Source organism: Megascapheus bottae, chromosome 4 (assembly GCF_031878675.1).
Source record: "Megascapheus bottae isolate mThoBot1 chromosome 4, mThoBot2.hap1, whole genome shotgun sequence".
NCBI classification, from domain to species: Eukaryota; Metazoa; Chordata; class Mammalia; order Rodentia; family Geomyidae; genus Megascapheus; species Megascapheus bottae.
The window spans coordinates 9,549,436-9,570,470 of record NC_143512.1 but is presented as its reverse complement, the minus strand read 5'-3'; the positions used below and the strand labels follow the sequence as shown (position 1 = coordinate 9,570,470).

The window sequence follows — 21,035 nt, the reverse complement described above, 5'->3', positions numbered from 1 at the left end:
TCCAGATGTTGGCATCTGTAAGAATGAAATCCAGAAAACTGCAATTCCAATTGAATAAAGAAATCCTAAATTGATTTTTTTTAAAGAATTCCTATTACAAGGGAAGAATCAATCTAAATTCTTCAGAAGTGAGTTGGACATTTTTGGGTTTCCTAACAATAGCTGCATCCTGGTAGATGGGGTGAAGATCTAGAAAGCTACCTCCCACTTTGAGTCACAGTTCTACTTCTAGTTTTCTGGGATTAATTAGAGATACAAATCTCACTGACTTTCACGCCCAGGCTGGCTTTGAACCACAATCCTCAGATCTCATTTGAGTAGCTACAATTATAGGCATGAGCCACCAAAGGCTGTTCCAATATTGGCTATATTTTTTTAGGTGCCTGATTGGGACTTGAACCTGGTACCTGACACTTTGCCTCAATGGCTATCACTCTACCAACTGAGCCAAGCCTCCAGGCCCAGAAGAAGTATTAATTGTTTTTATTCCTTTTGGGTACAAGATGGACTCAAGCGTGGTAGCTGATGCTTTGGCTTATTTGTTAGTGCTGTAGCATCTGAGCCATGTCTCCAGTCCTTTCTCCCTTGTAATGCAGGAATAATTTTGGTGTGGTTGGCCTGGTTATGTGTATGGGATTCCACTGCTGAAAGCTAGTCAAAGAATGCTGAGACAATGCAAAGCATGAACAAATGCTTAGAGCAACCCAAGTTGCATGTTTCAACAAATGAAAGCCTATCCTTATCTGGAACAGAGTATTAGGAAACACCACTGTTCTCATAGTAACACTTTCAGAATTTCCATTCTGACTTTACAATAATAACAACCTCAGCGCTGTTAAAAGTTACAAATCATAATCTAGGAACAAAAGGTGTTAATAGTAATACAGAACTATCCAGTATGGAAAAATAGAAACTACGGAAGTTGTCAAGTAAACTATGACCCTGTCTCATATAGTCATTAAAAAGGATTAGGTAAATATCAAAGTTAAACATATTATCAAGACCATAATAGAGTGTTAAATTTCAACAATAGACAACTTGGAAACCATTGAAAGAATCCAGAAAGAACAGTCCATATGCATGCATCTATTTATAGGAAATGTTCTGAATAAGCAAATCAGTGACAAAAATATTGATCAGTGTTTGCTGGGGCAAAGAAGGGTGCAGTGAGTGACACGGGGAGTTCTAGAGTTTCTTTTGGAGGAAATGGAATATCTTGAAAGTTAAGTGATGACTATGTAACAATGGGACACATTAGGAAACCACTGAACTCTTAAATAGTGGATTGTATTAGGAGCTTTAATCTCAGCACAATTTTTAACTAAATATATGTGTGTGTACATTTTTATGCCTACACAAGGCACTAGAAGGAAAGGTGGTATCTGTGTGTCCTAGTACAATGCACAGCACGATTTGAAGAGTTATGTATGGAATGAAAATTAAAAAGAAATAGCACTTTTGGAGAGTGCTGTACTTTATTTTTTTCCAGGCACTACTTTGTTATATATTCACCAAAATCCATCCTAAAATCCTTCTAAAGATGCAGACATCCTAGCCACTTCTCTACTTTCCATGCCCACTCTGCATGTTTCTTGATTTATAAATCATTAAAATATCTACTCATGACACCCATTTTGTTGATTTTAATAAACATACACATGAGAGTTCTTGCTCATTTTCAGCTAGACCTCTCTTCCATTTCTTGCAAACTTCTAATTTGCTGTCTCTTTAGGTTTTCCTTTTCTGGAAATTCATATAAATGGACTATGAAATGTTCTCTTTTCTTTTGTTTTTGACTTGACGTATTCCTGAGCTCATTCACATTGAAACAGCTTCTCAAAAGGATCCTTTCTATTACCCACGATGATATAATTGGACAAAGGAAATAAAGGTGTTCTTATTTTGAAAATTAAAAGAAAAAAAGATTTTAGCTCCATTATGAAATAACTGCAATTTTTTGCAATACTATCAAAGACCACAAAATAGAAAAACCTCAAACATATCATTAAGTTTCAGAAAATCTTTAGAATAATATTTTAACTGGGGAAATAACTTTTTTTCCTTTGAGACAATCAGTATAGAATAGGAAAAATAGTATAATGTATAGGCATTTAAAATGTTTCTACTTGCACCCATTCTCAAATTTGTATTTATTCAATGCCACAAATGTTCAAAACTACCCCAAATAACCTAATACCGAATTATTCACCCTGCAAGCTACAAGCAGACTCAGTGCTCATTTCAGAAATAAATCAAATTCATATATGCAAGGCAAGTCTAATTAGTCAACCTCACTAGAATGTAATACCCAATTTTTAGAACTTAATGTGCTCAAGACAGTATTTGTGCTTTTAAATTAAGAGAGCGGTTCTATAATTAGTCTTCATTTGAGTATATAATCATTTTAATTTATTTGCACAAACACAGGACATTGTGATCCATCAGCAGATAATGTTCTTCATTAACATGAATAGAAACTTTGTACACAAAGGCAGAAATATTTCCATCTGTGATAGCAAATCAGAGCTGCATAATATTGTTACCATTCTTCAGTTTTGTGGTCATATGGACATACATATTTGTTAATATCCATGTAACATTTTTTTTCTGTCAGTAGTGGGGCTTCAACTCTGGGCGCAGTCACTATCCCTGAGCTATTCCACTCAACTCTACTGCCCTACCCCTGGAGCCACAGTGCCACTTCCAGTTTTCTAGTGATTAATTGGAGATAAAGAGTCTCTCAGACGTTAGTCCTGGGTTGGCTTTGAACTGTGATCCTCAGATCTCAGCCTCCTACTTAGTTAGGATTACAGGCGTGAACCAACACATCCAGCCCATGTAACATTATTTTGACCAAGTACACTGCCAATCCCTAGAAATCAAGTTTAACTTCTTAATAATTTTACTGATTATTGTTATGAAATGGGTAATTATTAATGAACAAAAAGTTAAGTTTCAAATGACAATAATGGACAAATTTCACTAATCTGGGAGGTGTAGAAGCAAGGGTTGATACAGCAACCTAGATTGTAGAGGTGAGACTAGACTTGGCTTAACCTGTGCTGAAATAAGCACTATCCTAGATATTAGATACATGAATTCATAATTTCTTATATATTGGTAAGATTCTCATTTATTCACTGAAGGATATTGACTAAGATGTCAATACCTGGTAACTAGTAGTTGGACTGTAACATCACAAGATGCTCAAGTGGGCAGTGGCTGAAGAGGGATTTAACCTGGAGTTGAGTAGCTTCATTTTCTAAGTCATATTTTAAGGTGAGGCCACTGCACTACTTTTTGTTTCATGCCAACAGTGTTAACATCAGCACTGTGGATTTTCTGTATTGTTTTGAAAACTTCATTATAAAAGGCTGCTATATATGTTTTATATGTTTATTTATGTGTATACATATATGCATTTGTGTAGGTGTGCCTGTACATATTATGGTTGCTTTCCTTCTATAGTCATCTATCTGTCTGATTCATTAGATTAGAGCTGCGCTATTTTATTCAGCAGAAAAGTAATCTGCTACTGTGGTCATGATTCCATAATTTTTCATTATTTAGTGAGTCTTACAGGATAAAACTCTAACTTCTACAGTTTCCTGTTGTGTTCAAAGTTCTAATTTTCCAATTGATGGTGAGGAATGCATATAATCCCAGGAGGAAGACTTACTTTGTTGTGTAGGTAGTTAAGTACTACAAATATAACCATATAATTTTAATGTATGAGACATTTGATCTTAGCTTTGGAGCACTTAACATTGCATATTCAAATTAAATTACACACTTAAAAAATACCAATTATATAATAGCTATATGTTTATATACTATTCAGAATCATAGAGATACAACCTGAAAAATATCTGCTTGGATGCAAGTATTCATGAATCCTTTATGATTTATAGAACTTCAGAACTTTAGCTAGATGTGGTTCATACATGTGAGTCCTGGTACTTGCGATGTTGAGACACAAGGACAGTGAGTTGAAGACCATCTTGGACTAGAAACCCTCTCTCAAAAAAGGAAACATACTCTCCTCCACTATCCACACTGGCCTCTCTCTGGTGGGTTTCACTGCAATGCCCTCATCGTTTCTCCAACCCTTATGATTTTACATATAAGAGAATATATGCAGTATTTGTCTGAGTGTGGTTTATTTTGCTTTAATGTGGTTCATTTTCCCGTAGCATGATTTTGTTCTAATGGTTTCCTAATGTTCTTCCTAATGGGTAAATATGACAAAAATACTTTGTATTCATGTTAGAAGATATGGATTCATACTGCATATAATAAGATTTATAGAACTTGCATCTGTGTAGGTTATGTCTGAAGATCTTTTCCCACAAACTTAGCTAGCTCCCCTTTAGACTTTATGCAAAGTTAACTTCATGTCCTTAGGAATGCATGCATACACAAATAATACAGTACTGTTCATGAATTTGCCATTTCACCGAGTACAAGACATAGATACGGTATGTTTCAAGCTGTCACCCACAAGCAAGGTTCAGTTACTCAGTGCAATCATACTGTCTCTTGTATTTAAAGGTGTTTGTATAGTACTGACAGAAAATGGGCCCTAAACCAAACCTGGTATTTCACCTAGTACTTAACTCAAAAAATCAGCAATTGGTTTTAATGTTCAACAAAAGAAACTTGCCACATAACATTTTTTAAGACATGGTATACCAGTCTTTCATTAGGTATGAAGATATCAATATGTCTTCTTAGGTAAGAATTTTATTAGGGAAATTTTGGCTACAGAGGACTCTTCATGTAACCAAGCAAATTCCATTCATATGCCAAATGCAACTCTACATCATGGCTGGGTTTCTGGGTGTGTTCTCCCCCACTTACACCCTCCTGCCGCTGGGCCTTGATGCTGTCCCTGAGCTCCTTGTGCCCAAGGATAGCCCTCTACCACTTGATCCATAGTGTCACATCCAGCTTTTCTGCCCAGGCTGGCTTGGGAACTGGAGCCTTCAATCTCAGCTTTCTGAGTATCTAGGATTACAGAAGTGTCCAGCTATCATGGTTGTTTCGATAGAGTAATAGTTAAATATTATGGAGTTTAGCATCTTATTACTTTGGTGGTAAATAACAAAAACAAAATTCTCTACAGTGATTTAAATTAAAAAACTTTCAGAGGGGGGCAGCAGGCAATAAGATAATTTGATTATATGGGGAATTTAACAAGTGTTCAATCTGAGATTTTTTAATTCCCAAAGCATTATGTACTCAACATGATATAAAACTTCATATTAACAGAGGGCACAGAGGGCACTCATCTACCTTAACAAGAACAGTTTATAAAATGAAAAAGACTGTAGGCTATATACAGTCTGTAGTCTACAGACTGTATCTGTAGACTATAATGAAAGTAATTTTTGTAAAGCTATTTTGTAAGCTTGAAAATCTAACCTGAAACCTATTAGTTTTTTCTCTAGAGGACTAGGAATTAATGACAAAAAACCCCTATTTACATGACATTATAGATTAGAAATTATAACTTTATAAAAAAAGTGTGTTATTAACCTCTTGCTATGCTTGAAACCTTGTTCTAAAAAGTATTAAGTCTGGAATTTTTCACTTACTCTTCAGGTGTCCTCTTTAAGGGTCCACAATCAGAGGAAGTTTCTCTAGAAAAAGCCAGAGAGCAACATACAGCATATATTTTCTTGCAGATTCAATTGCAAGAGAATATAAAAATCAAATAAATTTGATAAGAATATAAAATCAAATAAATTTAAGAAAAATATAATTCAAATGATTATTTCAATTTGCTTTCTTTTCCAAATCTATACTAAATAATTTCTATTTTAAAAAACTTAGGTTAAATTGAAAGTCAAAATCAAATCCTAGTTGTAAAAAATGAGACACACAAGAGTGATTTAATAAACAAAATCAACACAGTAAATTTAATTGGGAAAGCTTTAATAAGCATCAAATAAATTTTACAATAACTGCAATACTGAATTGTGAAATTTCAAATTTTCCTCAAAACGTTAGCAATTTCCTTTTCTGGGAAGCATGGATACCCAACTAAGCATTAATTTGGCCAGTTGATGTTAATATTGAATCGAAGCCATCCACATTTCACACCTACAATAATGCAGACTGATTTCTCACGTCTCATTTTTACAAAAAAGTTTCTGGAGATAATTTATAGGAATGTCAAATTTCTGAAGTGCAAACTCACAAAACCCTGCATACGGATTTTTGTTTATTTTTGCTGTAATGTGCTAACTTGAGAACATAACAATTTTCCTAAGTCCTTGGAAAAGACTTGTGCAATAAGTCTCATTTCTTATTTACTGTAACTGCACTGTTTTTAAGAAAAACTACTGGCTTCATGGTCAATTTCCTACTTGATAAAAATCTATCAAAAACGTAATTTTTAAGGAAAAAAGTTGTTTTTCAAAGGCTGCAGGATCAGGAAAGAAACAGCACTTCTTATCTGTAGAAACACAAACAATTAAAGCTAGCCACACTGCAGGTAAATCCATACAGTACTCAGGTGTTCTATAAAAATGAACAAAAGACACATGTTCACTTCCAGTCTCCCACAGTCCACTGGAAATCTTGAGGGTTGCGCCACAGCTGTTTGCTGGTCCAATTTAAGAGTTCAAAGTCCTTTCTGATGTCCGTATCCCAGATAAATTCAGTTCAAAAGACAGAAATCAGGGCAAAGACTCCATATAACAAAGCACAAGGATATGCTACTAGAAGTTGCTGTCCTTCCATGGCTAGTGCAGAAATAAAAATCTTGGAAGCAGAAAAACTACACCATCCAATAATCCCAGCAGTGAGAATGATTCCTATCATTCCTCTGGTAACAACAAAAACAGGGGTAGGGAGGAAAGGAAAGGAAAAAAGCAAATGAAGTTAGACATGTAAGAACACTACATAAAACTGTCCTTTTACAAAAATATGATTTTTAGAGCCAGTTGCTGGTGGCTCATGCCTGTAATCCTAGCTCTCTGATCTCAGCCTAATGAGATCTGAGGATCATGGTTCAAGGTTCAAAGCCAGCCAAGGAACAAAATTCCATGAGAGTCTCATCTCCAATTAACCACCAGAAAACTGGAAGTGGTGCTGTGGCTTAAGTAGAGTGTTAACCTTGAGCTGAAGAGCTCAGGCCCTGAGTTCAAGCCTCATGACTAACAAAAACAACAAAATTTCAATAACGATTTTTAGCATTTTACAAAATTTAGCATTTATTCAAATGCAAAAATGCATTTCTCAGAGAATTCAAGGATGCTCAACTACTTTTGTGATAAAAAGTTCATTTAAGTATATTTTGCATTTTTAAAACCCAAGGGTTTCCAATTTTGAGGTTACTGTAATTTGAGTTAGATGTATACATACTATGTGGCTGTGCAATAATATCTATGGCCTGAACCTATGTGATATTAGCATCCCTTTCCTCATGACTGTTATAACAATATTAACTGTCCCCAAATACTAACAAATTTCCCCTGGGAGGCACAATTCTTCTTGGCTAAGCAACACTGTTTTAGTACAAAATAACTTCTGCAAAATTCAAATATTAACACAGCAACTACTACCAAAAGACAACAAGATTGTTCACTAAACGCTCAAAGAAGGGATAGAGTAAAATTGTCACCTTGCTCAACTACTTGTAACCTTTTCTCCTGTACCTCCACTTTAAAACTTTCTAAGTATAACTTTCTCAGAATAACAAAGCCTAGTCACTAGTAATGTCTAGTACTAGCCACAAGGAGGTGTTTGAACTATTGCCAAAGAGTGCACAATGGTCACAAGAAAAGCCACATTAGCAATCACACCTTTGTTTTTAACGTAACCTAAAATATGACTTAAAAATTATACATAAAGATGCCTTCAAGTATATCTGAGAGCCTAAGTAATTTTAATAAGAGAACAATAACAGCCTATTGTCACAAAATTTAAGTGTTTCATTGTCATGTTATGAGGGAATATGAATTTATTATTCGTACAATTCAATAGGCATAATGGCTTCAAAAAGTCTGATATGATTTAAAGCATATCAACGAGGGTAAACACAATTTTCATACTAAGTAACTTTTTACCATGTATGATTTAATGAACAGAGCTATTTCACTCATTATTGCTTTGATCCTGGTAAATAAGCACTAGTAAAATTTTTGATCATAGGTAAAATAAGAGTCATTATAAAAGATCTTAAAATTGATTCCTACTTTCACTGTTCATCACTCAAAAAAATATAGGATAGCTCTCATCTATACAACATGTTTGTTGAATCAAGGATTTATCTCAAACTGAAGGTGAGGTAAATATTACTAACACAGAACTGGTCATTATCAATCCCAAGATAAAGATCAGTACTTACTGTAAAGAAAAAATCACTGCAAAGCTGGAAAGTAGGATCATGGGAAGAAGACAATATCCAAGGACACTTGCCACACAACCAAATGAAACACCTGTCATACTCATCAAGTTCAACAAACAAAACATTCCTAGACATCCGATTGCACTGATCCCATATACATAGCCAAACTGGATTTTACCAGCCTAGGAATAAAGAAAAGATAACAGGTTACGTGGATAAATTAAGTTATTTTGGTCATTATTTCACTTTTATGGCACATACAGGGAATATTCAATTTGTGAATACCAAAAATCTGTAGTGTTCATACAGGAAGTAAAAAGAGCAGACTCGTTTTTAATACTGCTTGTACATTCTTCCAATATTTTCCACTACCCTGGTAGCATATGAGGCTGGCTAGAATTGAACAAATAAAAAGACAAAATCTTGGCACAATTGCGTAAAATAGTTTATATCTAAAAGGAACTTCGGCAGATTCTAAGCAAATAATCTACACAAACAAAATGGAACGCCATTTTAAAGCACTTAGATAATGCTATTACTTGAAAGCACCCAATTCCAACTAACATGTGCCACGGCAAGTTATCCCTATTGGCAAATGAAGCTATAATCTTTCTAGGACTAAAAACATCCCATTAGATGGGTGTTAGAAGACCTAGGGAAAATCAAGCCAGGGCTTTGTGGGGAAAGGAGGACAAAAACAAGTAACAAAAAAGAGGAATACAATAAAGATATTTTCTCAGTTTTTCCAATTGTTAGTTTTTCTAGTTCTTTGGTGAAAGAAACATAGAAATTCTCTCGTGGAAGATATCACTAAATACTTTTAGGGTGGTAAAGATCAGCTATTTGGAACTACCTAATTTATTAGTTAACAACACCACATCCAAGTCACACTACCATTAAACAAAGAGATCTTCAAAAAAAACCCCAAAACTAGTTTATTACATTTTTGTCTTACAAAACTCAGTATTTAGAATCTATAGATTATGGGTGATAGAAAAGACTTGATTTAGCACATGGAAATTTGAAAAAGCTTAGTTGAGTTCAGTGATAAATTTATCTACACAGCAATAATAAAGCCTCATTTGCTTTTGACTTTGTAATATCTTGTTTTACCTTCAAAACAATTCTGTTAGTAATCCTAGCTACTCAGGAGGCTGAGATCTGAGGATCAAGGTTCAGAGCCAGCCTGGGCACAAAAGGATGTGAGACTCTTACTGCACATTAACCTCTAGAAAACTGGAAATTGGGCTTGGCTCAAGGATAGGGTAGTAGCCTTGACCTGAAGAGCTCAGGGACAGCGCCTGGGCCAAGTTCAAGCCCCATGACCCACCAAAGAAACAAGAAACAAAAAACCAATTCTGTTAGGAGGGCAGCATAAGACTATTACCTATTAGAGGGATCTGAAAGATTAAATAACTTGGGCAAGGGCAAAGTAGAAGCACTGAGTTCAAGCTCAAGTCTTCTGGTTAATATTACATTATTTAACTCATAATGCAGATATAGAAGAAAATAAGTAGCAATAGTTATCATAGTTATCTTCACAATACTTCTTTTTATTCAATATCCTTTACCATTCTTGTAGACATGGTGGGGTAGACACAAAAATTTGCTGTTATTTTAATGCTGTAATGCATTAAAAGTTAAAATGAAAAGTGATCTTCAGAACAAAACAAACAAGACCTACAGATTTTAAACAAAGCAAAATTTCATTTTTTTATAAACAAACAAAAGGGGGAAAATATTGTCAATCTCTGAAAAGTAAGAAAGGATCTAATGGAAGAATGAATATGCATTATTTACTTAATACTTCCTTGTTTGAGATCACTTCCTACAGTAAAATATTATTTCAAAAATATACTATCAGCTGGGCAGCGCCATGGCCCACCCCTGTAATACTAGCTATTCAGAAAGCTGAGGATCAAGGTTCAAAGCCAGCCCTGGCACAAAAGGACCTGAGATTCCTCTCTCCAATTAACCTCTAGAAAATAGGAAGTGGGGCTTGACTCAAGCGTAGGGAGGTAGCCCTGAGCTGGAAAGCTCAAGGACAGTGCCCTGGCCGAGTTCAAGCCCCATGACCCACAATAAATAAATAAATAAATACATACATACATACATACAATCTATCTACCTATCGATCTATACTATCAAAGGATCAAAGGAAAAGTAATGAAGAGGCCTAAATTCAAGTATCTCAATACCACTCAAAACACAGACTTAAGGTATAAACAGTTTCAAAGAGACCTACTGCAGGCATATTCAAGTCTTGCACTGACAGAAATGAAAGAAATGCCTTACCAGTAACAATGTAGCTCCAAAGGCCAGGCAGAAAACCATTGGTCCTGCCAAATCAGTTTCATTCATGATGCTACCATCTGCTACTTTTAGTGGATGTAGCACCGTTAGTGTTTTTTGCCAGATATGGTCAAAATTGATTCCCAACTCTAAAAACAAAAAAAGGAAGTCAAAAGCATTTATGATATAAACTTGAGTTACCAGAATCAGTGATCAGTGTTAGAAAAGGAAAAAAAATGAAACATCAGGCACCAAAATGGGATCCAGTATCACTCAATGATAATACTCTAGAAAAAATTTCAATGCTATTTCTCATACAATTAACTTCTGGTTTGGTGTTGGAAAGGATATAAAAGTGATGGAACACTACTTACATTTCTCAGCTATGTTCATTCAGGAAAAAAAAATTAAACAGTATATATATGGACAGTTTTAATAGTAAGGAGGTCTTTATCTAGAAATTCAGAAATGCCTGCAAGCCTTGTGAACAAAATATAAAATTATTTGTCTGTCCACGTAAGTTAGTTTCTTTTCAAGGGAATATTTATGGCTTTCATTTTACATGAAAAGTATACTTCTCCCATGAAAATTTTAGAACTTCTGCTATACATATTTACAATATAATTTGAAAATCACGTTTCAAACTAATTCCTGAAATTCTGTTATTTTCATAGGAACAATGAAATACCATACTTTCATTTTCAAAGATCGAATTTAAATTAACTATGTAAAATAGAATCAGGTCTCCAATTTAACACACTGTATTTTCACTTTTAGAAATCTGGAGCCCTCTGACCAAATGTCATTCATATCCACATGGTTCAAAATGAGTTAATCAGTAGAAAGGCTTTCTACTCTTTAAGATTATTCTTTTAGAAGAACTGGCAATAGGTCCAGATTAAGATTTGTTTTTGATGACCAGTTGGATTCAACCGAGTACATAGAGAATTATTCTACTGAAAACCCAGAAATCTGAAATGCTCTGAAAAAATATAAAAATTCTTAACATTAAAATAATACCAGAAAGTACTAAAGGACAACTAGTTTCTGGGTCACCACTGTTGCTCTACTAAGTAGCCTTTACTTTCTCATTACCAAATAAACTCTTTACAAATGAAAAAAAAAAAGCTCTAGACTGTGCAGTGTTTCAGATTAGAAATGTTGAACCAGTAAAGCCTATGAAAATTCAACTCCCAGAAAAGCCTCAAAATCTGAAATACTTCTGCTCTGAAGCATTTCAGAGAGGGAATATGCAACCTGCATACCTGTGTAATTCCTACCTTCTAATAATGGCGGCTCATCCTCAAAGTTGTTTCCATACAATGACGTGCTTGTGGCTGGCATATATGACTGAGTTGGTTGATAAATCTGCCCAGTATATGGCTGCTGTGGCTGCATCATGTCTGCAGGTACAAATCGGCCTTGCTGCGAGTAGTCATAGCTAGGATAGTGTCTATGTATACCAAAGGAAACAAAAGTTCTCAGAAATATTCCAACCCCAACCATTCATATTCCTTAATTTTAATTTAAGAGAGAATTCTTAGTCATGTAACTCCTAGAAGTCACTTTGCTACCATCTAAATGGCCAAAATGATTATTAACAAGATGATAAGCTACAAGGAAGTTATCTGTTTTGTAGAAAATCTTCCTGATGACAACAATATTAACTCATGCAACATTAAGGCGTTTAAAAGTTATTATGGAAACAAGAGCTTTATCTTATGTGATTGTTGCTCTTAATGTACTATGTTATTTCTGTTCTCCCTTGTTGCCCTATGGTTAATCTCAAATTGTTAATGTATCTGACTTTGTTACCTGGTATATTGTATATACAGGTTTATTTGTTTATTTGAAATAGGAAAGGGAAGGGGGAAAACAAGATGATAGGAAGAGGGTTGGGGGGAGGGAAATGGGGACAAAAACATTGAGAAAGGTATCAATGTGTGAGAAGTAGTACATCTACTGTCTGGCAAATGTAACTGAAACCCCTCTATACCTCAACAATAAAAATTTTTTAAAAAAGTTATTATACTTGTCAACATTAGGTGATCAATAAAGAATAATTTAAACATCTGGTCTATTTTCCTCCCTTAATGTTGGCAGATAATATTAGATTATGAAATAACTTAGTGCTTCAGATGACGGATGAAAACTTAGGGTAACAGTCTTTGTACTACATGCCATGTAAATGGATATCCACTGAATCACCATTCTTCCTACTCCACGAGTAATTAATGATGAAATCTCTTCAATCAACATCAGCTGCGTTGGTTTGCACACATACTCCTGGAGAAGCAGACTTGGAAGATTACAATTTGAAGCCAGCCTAGGCAGGAAAGTCAGTGGGACTCCACCTCCAAAAGACTACCCAAAAGCTGGACTGGAGCCATGGTTCAAATCAGAGTGCTTTCCATGAGCAAGAAAGTGGAGCAAGAGCTGGACTGGCATCTAAAGGGTATGTACAATTCTCAAAGTGTTTGTATACATAGTCTTATTTTATTTGCATTACCATAAATCCTGCAATTTTGTTTTTACCATGCCATTTTATAGTAGGCATATAAACCACATCTTTAAATATCTGTTTCACCATCTTCTGGAATAGTATCATTTATATACTAATGGGGCTAACTATATAGAAAGAAATATAAAGGTAACGAAACTATTTAAAGTATACTTTAAAAAGATAAAGAATCCTAGAAATTTTAGTCCAATTATTTTTTTAAAATGTATGGTTCTCCTTTTAGAACTAATCTAATGTCATCCAGTAATATAATGAAAAATTAATTGAAGTAAACTAAAAAAATCAAATCAATAGTAAATATGCAGCTATCCATAGTCCTTTTGTAGACTTGATTCTCAAGAACTATTATAAATAAGATCAAGTGAAGTGGTTCACATCTATATTCCCAACAACTTGGGAGGCAGAGTTAGGAAGACTAAAGTTTGAGGCTAACCTGAATCAAATAAGTTTGTGAAAACTTTTCTCAAAAACAAGCTGGGCAAGGCCAGGAGTTTGGCCTAGTGGTAGAGTGCTTGCCTAGCATGCATGAAGACCTGGGTTCGATTCCTGGGTACCACATACATAGAAAAAAGCCAGAAGTGGTGCTGAGGCTCAAGTGGTAGAGCTCTAGTCTTGAGAAAGTCCAAGGATAGTGCTCAGGCCCTGAGCTCAAGCCTAGGACTGGCAAAAAACAAAAACAAGCTAGGCATAGTTGCATACATATAACATTAGCTACAGCAAGAGACAGGAGACCATAGTTCAAGGGAACCTGAGCAATTATGTGAGACACTATCTGAAAAATAACCAAACCAAAAGGATCTAGAAATGTGGTTCATTGGATAGGACTTGAGTTTCAAAAAAAATATTACACTAGACCAATTCATGCTTAATGCTACCCATTTTTTTGGCCTATAATACAGTACTCACTGCTCATTATTTTAATAGCAAATGATAAAAATAGCATATATAAATATAGTATGTGTGTATGCAATAGATAACTATACTACTAGAAAAGGATGAGGTCAATTTATGAATATTGCTGAAGAGTGATAAAAATGGAGCAATGTTCCAAACTGCAAACAATATGTATAGCCAGAATGACTGCTTTTTATACAAAGTAAACACAAGCATACACATATACTTGTATATGCTTGTGTAAGTTCTGCAAGTATCTAAAGTATATCACAAATATTCTTTTTGATACCCCTGTAAACCAGAAGGGGTAGACTTTTGAAATTTAAATAGTAATATGGAACTGGAAACAGCATCAATATCCTGCTAAATTAAATATCCTGTTACATTAAAATGCAATGATCTATCTTGCTCTCTGAATGATCCTTCACTTGTGTAAGGTACTTTAAGGTCACTGGTATTTTTTAAGGTCACTGGTATTTAGAAAATATTACCTTTAGATTCACTACCTTTTAAAGTTTTACATACGCCTCTTCCAAATATTGACATACTGAACTCTATAATGTTAAAAAGTCTTATCAGAAAAGAAAAAGTTCAATTAGTAGGAAATTGACTGTTTCATAGTAAAGAGTTAAAATTGGTCACTGGAGACATACACTGTCAAATCATTAATTCATTTCTGAGAAACTGTCTGACAAATATTCAAATCTAACTGATCACAGTTTATCTGTCAGTTGTTATTTCAAGTAAAAACATTATTCATTTTTTTAAAAAAAAGCATTGGTTTGGATTGGTACTCAATTTGCACGTGTTTTTTTCTAGGGACATCATAACTTCAGAATGGAATAGAAGTGCTATGTTTGTTTCCTATACTGTCACTTAAAGAAATTAATGTAATGTAGAGTTGGGACTTAATGCTGACAAGTTTTAGTGCTTGAACATCAAGATAATCTTTAAAGAAAACTTATGACAACCTCTGTATGTGTGACACTGAAAAAAATGACTAGTAAACAATTCAATATCAATTCTTGGTTCATCCTCAGATACCAGTACTTTTTACCAAATGTTGTTTCTGTAACATTAAACCAAATGTTGTCATCTAAAAGGGTATAGGATATACTAATATTGTTAGGAAAATTATTTTTGACCCTTGAGGCTTCCTGAAAAACCTCAAGAATTATACGTATGCAGTCTACACTGAGAACTGCCAATATAATCCCATATGTGGAAGACAAATACTTGCAAGCATAGATCATTGTAAAGGTAGCATTATTATGTCAACTCCAAGATACAACATGAAAAAGACAATGCTATAGATTTTTACTATTGCCTTCTTGGTTAAGACCTCTTCAGGAAAGTTCTGACCTGATACTACTAATTTTAAACTAAAGTTACGGTTGACATATTGTTCTTTACAAAACCAATTCTTCATAGCAGGAAAAGAAGCATATGCTAAATAAGCACTCTATCAACAACAAAGCATGTTAACACAGAGCATAGGATGGCCTACTTCTGTTCATAAAAATCCTCAGATATTCTGTAAGAATATAATGATGTTAGATGAGGCTAAATGAAAGGACCTCCAAGATATAGAAACAAGAGCCATATAAGGGATAACTGTTGTTCTTAATGTACTATGTTATTTCTCATCTTTTGTTGTCCCTTGGTTATCTCATATTGTTACTGTATCTTACCTTGTTATCTGATAGACTGAATATATGTTTATTTGAAATAGGATAGGAAAGGAGGGAAACAAGATGAGGGGAAGGGTTAGGGGAGGGAAATGGGGACAAAAATATGAGAAGGGGTAGCAATGATGGTTAAGTAATGCACTTTCTACCTGGCGAATACAATGTAACCCTTTTATCAATTACAATAAAATTTTTTAAAAAAATATAATGATGTTAATCAAATACAAAATCATAATCTCTAAATATCTTAAAAACTCAAGCGAACAAGTGAAAAATAAATGTCTGATATTAGTATATATTTACAAATTATATCTAGAAAGCAAGGTGGTATTCATTCACACTATTATACTTGTATATTACCCGTAAAAGGAATCCACAAAATGTTGAAATTGACTTTAGGAAAAATGTAGAAATGTAAAGCTAATATAAACTAGAAGACAATCTGAGTATTAGGCTACTTGAACTTAGATTTACAAACAGAGAGCTAAATTGGTTTGTTAGAAGAAAATATCACTTAGTAAAATATCATTTAAAATATCTTTAGGTTGCAGATCTTCATGCAAGTATCTACATAGAAACAGAAAGGTACAATTTTTTATAAAGTCCAGAAACTCACATTACTGCTCACAAATTTCCCTTTTGTTTTCCCAATTATCCGCAGAATATATGCTAACTGGAAGTAATGGTCACATAAAACTTCTGCACTAGTATTGAAGGAATGCTTACTGTTACATGACATGGTTAGAATGGAACTGTGAGAATAACCAGCAGAAGACTGTATCTACACAATGCTATGTAGAGACCCAAATTAGTTGATTACAGATGGAATATGGAGGGCAAGCCACATGTTCAAGGGCTACAAATAAAGTCAGGATAGAAATATAAATGAATGCAGGAGATTGCAATTTAAGTCAAATTCGGTTGAATCTAAGGATAATAGAAAATGGGAAGTGGGGCGTGACTCAAGGATAGAACAGCAGCCTTGAGCTACAGAGCTCAGGGACACCGCTCAGGCAGAGTTCAAGCCCTATGATCCACAAAAAAATAGGCAGTCAAGACAGGTTCTCCAAAAGCCTACTGTGGATGCATACAAAGATTTTGCAGAAGTATTCTAACTCATGTTGCAATCATTTTTCCTAACACACAATTATCAAAATATTAGGCAAATAAATGAATGGAAATCTCCTTGATTTTTCTAATTCTGGCCAATTAATCAAAAGAAATTTTCTTTAGTATGTAATTGAAAATTTAAGAAAGAAAAAAGTCATATAAAACATTCATGCTCAGTCCATTTTGTTCACCAAGTTAATTTGATGCATATTTCATTCAAACCAACCATATTCAAATAATCTAGGATTATAAAAATGATAACCTGCCCAACATATTCTGTTGAGAGGCTGAATTATCTTTTAACATTTTGAAAAATGTGTGGCACATTCGTTCAACTCTTCTCATTCAACTCTTCTGCAATCTTCTCATAGAATGTCTAGATGTACAATCGCCTTTGTCCTCTTACTGGAATGGTCTTCATGAAGTCTGAAATTGAGACTCCATAGAGAAATGGATGATACATTAATTGTATGAAGTTACACACACACTTAAGAGTGGATAACAAGAGCCTATGGCAACTAGGCTCATAGTTTTCATAAGATTCTAAAGAGTCTAGGACCAGCTAAACAAAGTATAGGAAACTCCAAAAACATCATGTTCTTTGTTTTGGGTTTTTTTGCTGTGTTTTTTCTTTTGCTAGTCCTGGGGCTTGAAATAAGGGCCTGAGCATTGTCCTTGGGCTTTCTCAATGCTAGAACTCTACCACTTGAGCCACAGCACCTTTTTCCAGCTTTTTCTATGTATGTGGTAGCCAGAATAGAATCCAGGGCTTTGTGCATGTTAAGCAAGCATTCTACCACTAGGCCACACTTCTGGCTCCAAATATGTTTTCAGATAGCCTTCAGGGTTCTTGAGTTTTGTTGTTGTAAACACCAGATACTATAATTTTTTTTTTTTTTTTTTTTTGCCAGTCCTGGGCTTAAGCTCCGGGCCTGAGCACTGTCCTTGGACTTTCTCAGGGCTAGAGCTCTACCACTTGAGGCTCAGCACCACTTCCGGCTTTTTCTAAGTAAGTGGTACTAAGGAATCGAACCTGGGTCTTCGTGAATGCTAGGCAAACACTCTACCACTAGGCCAAACTCCCGGCCCCTTAAAAAAAAATAATTTTAAAGCTTAGAGCCTCTTCAATCAACGACTAGTAACTTGTGTGAGACTAGTCATAATGTTTCCATATGAAGAGGTAAAAGATGACAGCTGAAAGTCACACCCTTTAATTATTCAAGTGTCACTAAGCACTCTCAATGTATAAAAATTGGGCCTATTTAACAAATCTTCAATAGGTCTAAATGCTTACTGTTTTGTTTTTTTTTTCTATCTTTATCTAGGTAACTGAAGCTTCTGAATGATTTGGAAATACTGTTATTACTGGACAACCTACTTTTCCTCCCCGGGAGATGTTGCAGAGGACAACAAATTTTACATAATGTAATCCCAAATAAGATTTAAAAAATAACATTCCTAAAAAGGGTTATGTTTACACATTCAGTTTTGGGCAGAAGCAGATATCCTCAATACATGCTTCTCGGAGACACAGATTAGCCAAACTGTCACGGTTGTAAAGTTACTTGCTATAAGGTCCTCCACTCCCTCCATAGTCATAGGACTGCTGAGACTGGTCATCGATGCTGTAACTGGTCTGGTAGAAATCCGGGCTCACGTTATCAAAGCCTGACATGGCAGAAGATCTGTAAGAAAAAAGAAATGGCAAACACCTGTCTACATCCAAGGCCCGTCTGAATTTGTTCCTGGATAAACGTTTCTTCTGTATTTGCAGGGACCTGCCCTGGGGCAAAGTGAAGGTCGGGTCCTTAAGCTGCGGCACAAGCAGGCACTCAGACCCCGCAGAGCCCATTGGCCTCGGAAGGACCAGTCTTGGGAGGAGGGCCTCCCCCGGGAGCAGATGCCACCCAGCAAGGATGACTGCTCACCTGGAAACGGAGCTTCACCGCTGACAGTGCCGGGAGTCCCCCGGGAAAGAAGAGTGGGGGCCTGGGCAGAGAGCGCGGACCCCGGAGGCCGCGGCCGGCGCGGGAAGCGCGGACCCCGGCCAGGACGGGGGCAGATCCCGGAGGTCCCGGCCGGCCCGGGGAGCGCGGACCCGGACTCGGCGGGGCGGACCCCGGGGGTCGCGGCCGGCCCGGGAGCGCGGACCCGGACTCGGCGGGGCGGATCCCGGAGGTCCCGGCCGGCCTGGGGAGCCCGGACCCGGACTCGGCGGGGCGGACCCCGGGGGTCGCGGCCGGCCCGGGGAGCGCGGACTTGGCCGCGGGTCGCGGCCTGGAGGCGGAGTCGCGTCTGGACCGGGACTCCAAGGCGACTGAGGGTGGGTCTATTCCGGAAGACCACGGCGCCGAGCAGAGCCGAGTCGCTATGGACCGGGCCCCAGCACTGTGCCGGGGACACTCACCAAGTGCGGAGGCGGCGGCGGCGGCAGCAGGAAGGGTTCCGGGGGGCCCCAAGTCACCCCCAAACTCAATTCCAGACCCGGTACTAACCCCGTTGCTACGTGTCACCAGTCCAAAGAACTGCTTCCGGGGCACGCTTGCCCGCGCAGGCGTCTTGGATATAATCTGTGCTGTCCTCTGTGGTTGGACACCGGGTGTGACGGTGGGCGGGATCGTAAGTCTGGGCATGCGTCCTACGGATTGGCTCCGAGGATGACCAATAGGAAGAGGGAAAGTGCTTCCTGCAGCCAGGTCCGCAGTGAAGACAGGAAGGCGCAGGCGCAGTCACTGTTGGCTCGGGCTGGGTCAAAGCCGGAGCCCCTCCCGGCCCTAGGACTGGAGGACCAGGGCCGGGAGGAAGGCAGGAAAGGGCGAAGCTAGGCGGACCAGGAAGGCGGGAAGGCGTGGTCCACAGACCCTTTCTTCGGTCTGCCAACCTTAAGGCTGCGGCGTTCGTGGACCACCGCGGTCCGGGTGCTGTACTTGGAGTGGGGGGGGGGGGGTTGTACCTAGTGTTTAATGGTTTCGATCCTGAGATGGTGACCCCTGGGACTCTTCAGCCCTTCTGCGCTAGGGAGACGGTGTTATCTGCCCTTCTGCCAGAGAAGGGGCAGCAGTGTAGATCAAACAAAGGAAAGTTTATTCCGGCTCAGGGACCCGGAAAGACCCCTTCTCACAAGCCCACGTGGGAACGAAGGTGCCACTGCTAATCAGTTGGGTGGCTTTGTATAACCTACAAGGTCTGGGGAGATCTCGCCGCCTTCTAGGTAGCCCAGCGCCCCCGGGCTGTCCCAGGTGAGGGGGCTGGTGGCTAATTGTTGACTCCTGCTGAACGGGCCTGGTGGTGCCCAAGCAACGAGCGTGAGACAGGGTCACTGGGTCCACGCCATCAATTATATATTATATATATAATATATATATTATATATACAATATATATTATATATACAATATATATATTATATATACAATATATATTATATATACAATATATATTATATATACAATATATATATTATATATACTTTGTGATTTTTTTTCTCTAGTCTCTCTTTATTCTTCTGATGTTTCTATTCCTTTCCAAGAGAGAGAAGACTTTACACGTTTGTCTCAGTGTGAACAGAATTGTTGAGTAGAAATGTAATTCTGCTTCTCTCTGTGAAAGCAATTATATTTACTTAAATTTCCTTCTCCAACACTTTCTCCAGTTGAAAAGTCAAGCAAGAAAATGGAGATTTACGGAACGAAATTTTTTATATTGTTTGTTTGATTTTGGCATACAAGCCCATGTATCCTGCAGACGTCTCTTGGAGATTTTTTTTTTCTTCTTCTTTTGCCAGTCCTGGGTTTGACCTCAGGGCCTGAGCACTGTCCTTGGACTTTCTCAAGGCTAGAGCTCTACCACCTGAGCCTCAGCACCACTTCCAGCTTTTTTCTATGTATGTGGTACTGAGGAATCGAACCCCGTTCTTTATGCATGCTAGGCAAGCACTCTACCACTAGGCCAATCTCCCGGCCCCCTCTCTTGGAGATTTTTGAGAACGTCGATTTATTGTATGGCAAGCCATGTAAGCCACTCCTTTGGGAAAGTTTTTAATGTTTCTCCCTCACTCTGGGATAGGCTCCAAAAGTTATATGAGAAGAAACTTGAAGTACTTGGTTATTGTGCTCACCTCTGTTAAAGTCAATGAGCTGAGTATTTTAGGAGTCAAGCCTCAACCAGGTCAAATG

The 21,035-nt window shown here is 37.1% G+C and overlaps 1 protein-coding gene across 3 annotated transcripts; it reads right to left on the bottom strand.

The window, feature by feature from the left end:
- Positions 1–5,920: 5,920 nt before the first annotated feature.
- Yipf5 (Yip1 domain family member 5) lies at positions 5,921–19,429 on the bottom strand. 3 transcript variants are annotated; one of them, XM_090331297.1, is made up of 6 exons: positions 19,357–19,429; positions 18,427–18,546; positions 11,929–12,101; positions 10,652–10,797; positions 8,357–8,538; positions 5,921–6,832 (listed from the first exon to the last, which is right to left on the bottom strand). In XM_090331297.1, the coding sequence occupies exons 2-6, from the start codon at positions 18,534–18,536 to the stop codon at positions 6,670–6,672; spliced, it is 774 nt and encodes a 257-aa protein (XP_090187423.1). In that variant the 5' UTR covers positions 18,537–18,546; positions 19,357–19,429; the 3' UTR covers positions 5,921–6,669. The 3 variants fall into 3 exon arrangements, with proteins under 3 accessions (XP_090187423.1, XP_090187422.1, XP_090187424.1); XM_090331296.1 differs by having other exon boundaries at positions 19,269–19,402; XM_090331298.1 differs by lacking the exon at positions 19,357–19,429 and adding an exon at positions 18,790–18,874.
- Between the last annotated feature and the right edge of the window lie 1,606 nt (positions 19,430–21,035).

Coding starts and splice junctions, on each gene's coding strand:
- Yipf5 (XM_090331297.1), bottom strand. CDS start 18,536: ATGTCAGGCTTTGATAACGTGAGCCCGGATTTCTACCAGACCAGTTAC. Junction 10,798..11,928: donor TGAGCCGCCATTATTAGAAG/GTAGGAATTACA, acceptor TTTTGTTTTTAG/AGTTGGGAATCAATTTTGAC. Junction 6,833..8,356: donor GCAGTGATTTTTTCTTTACA/GTAAGTACTGAT, acceptor TGTTGTTACCAG/AGGAATGATAGGAATCATTC.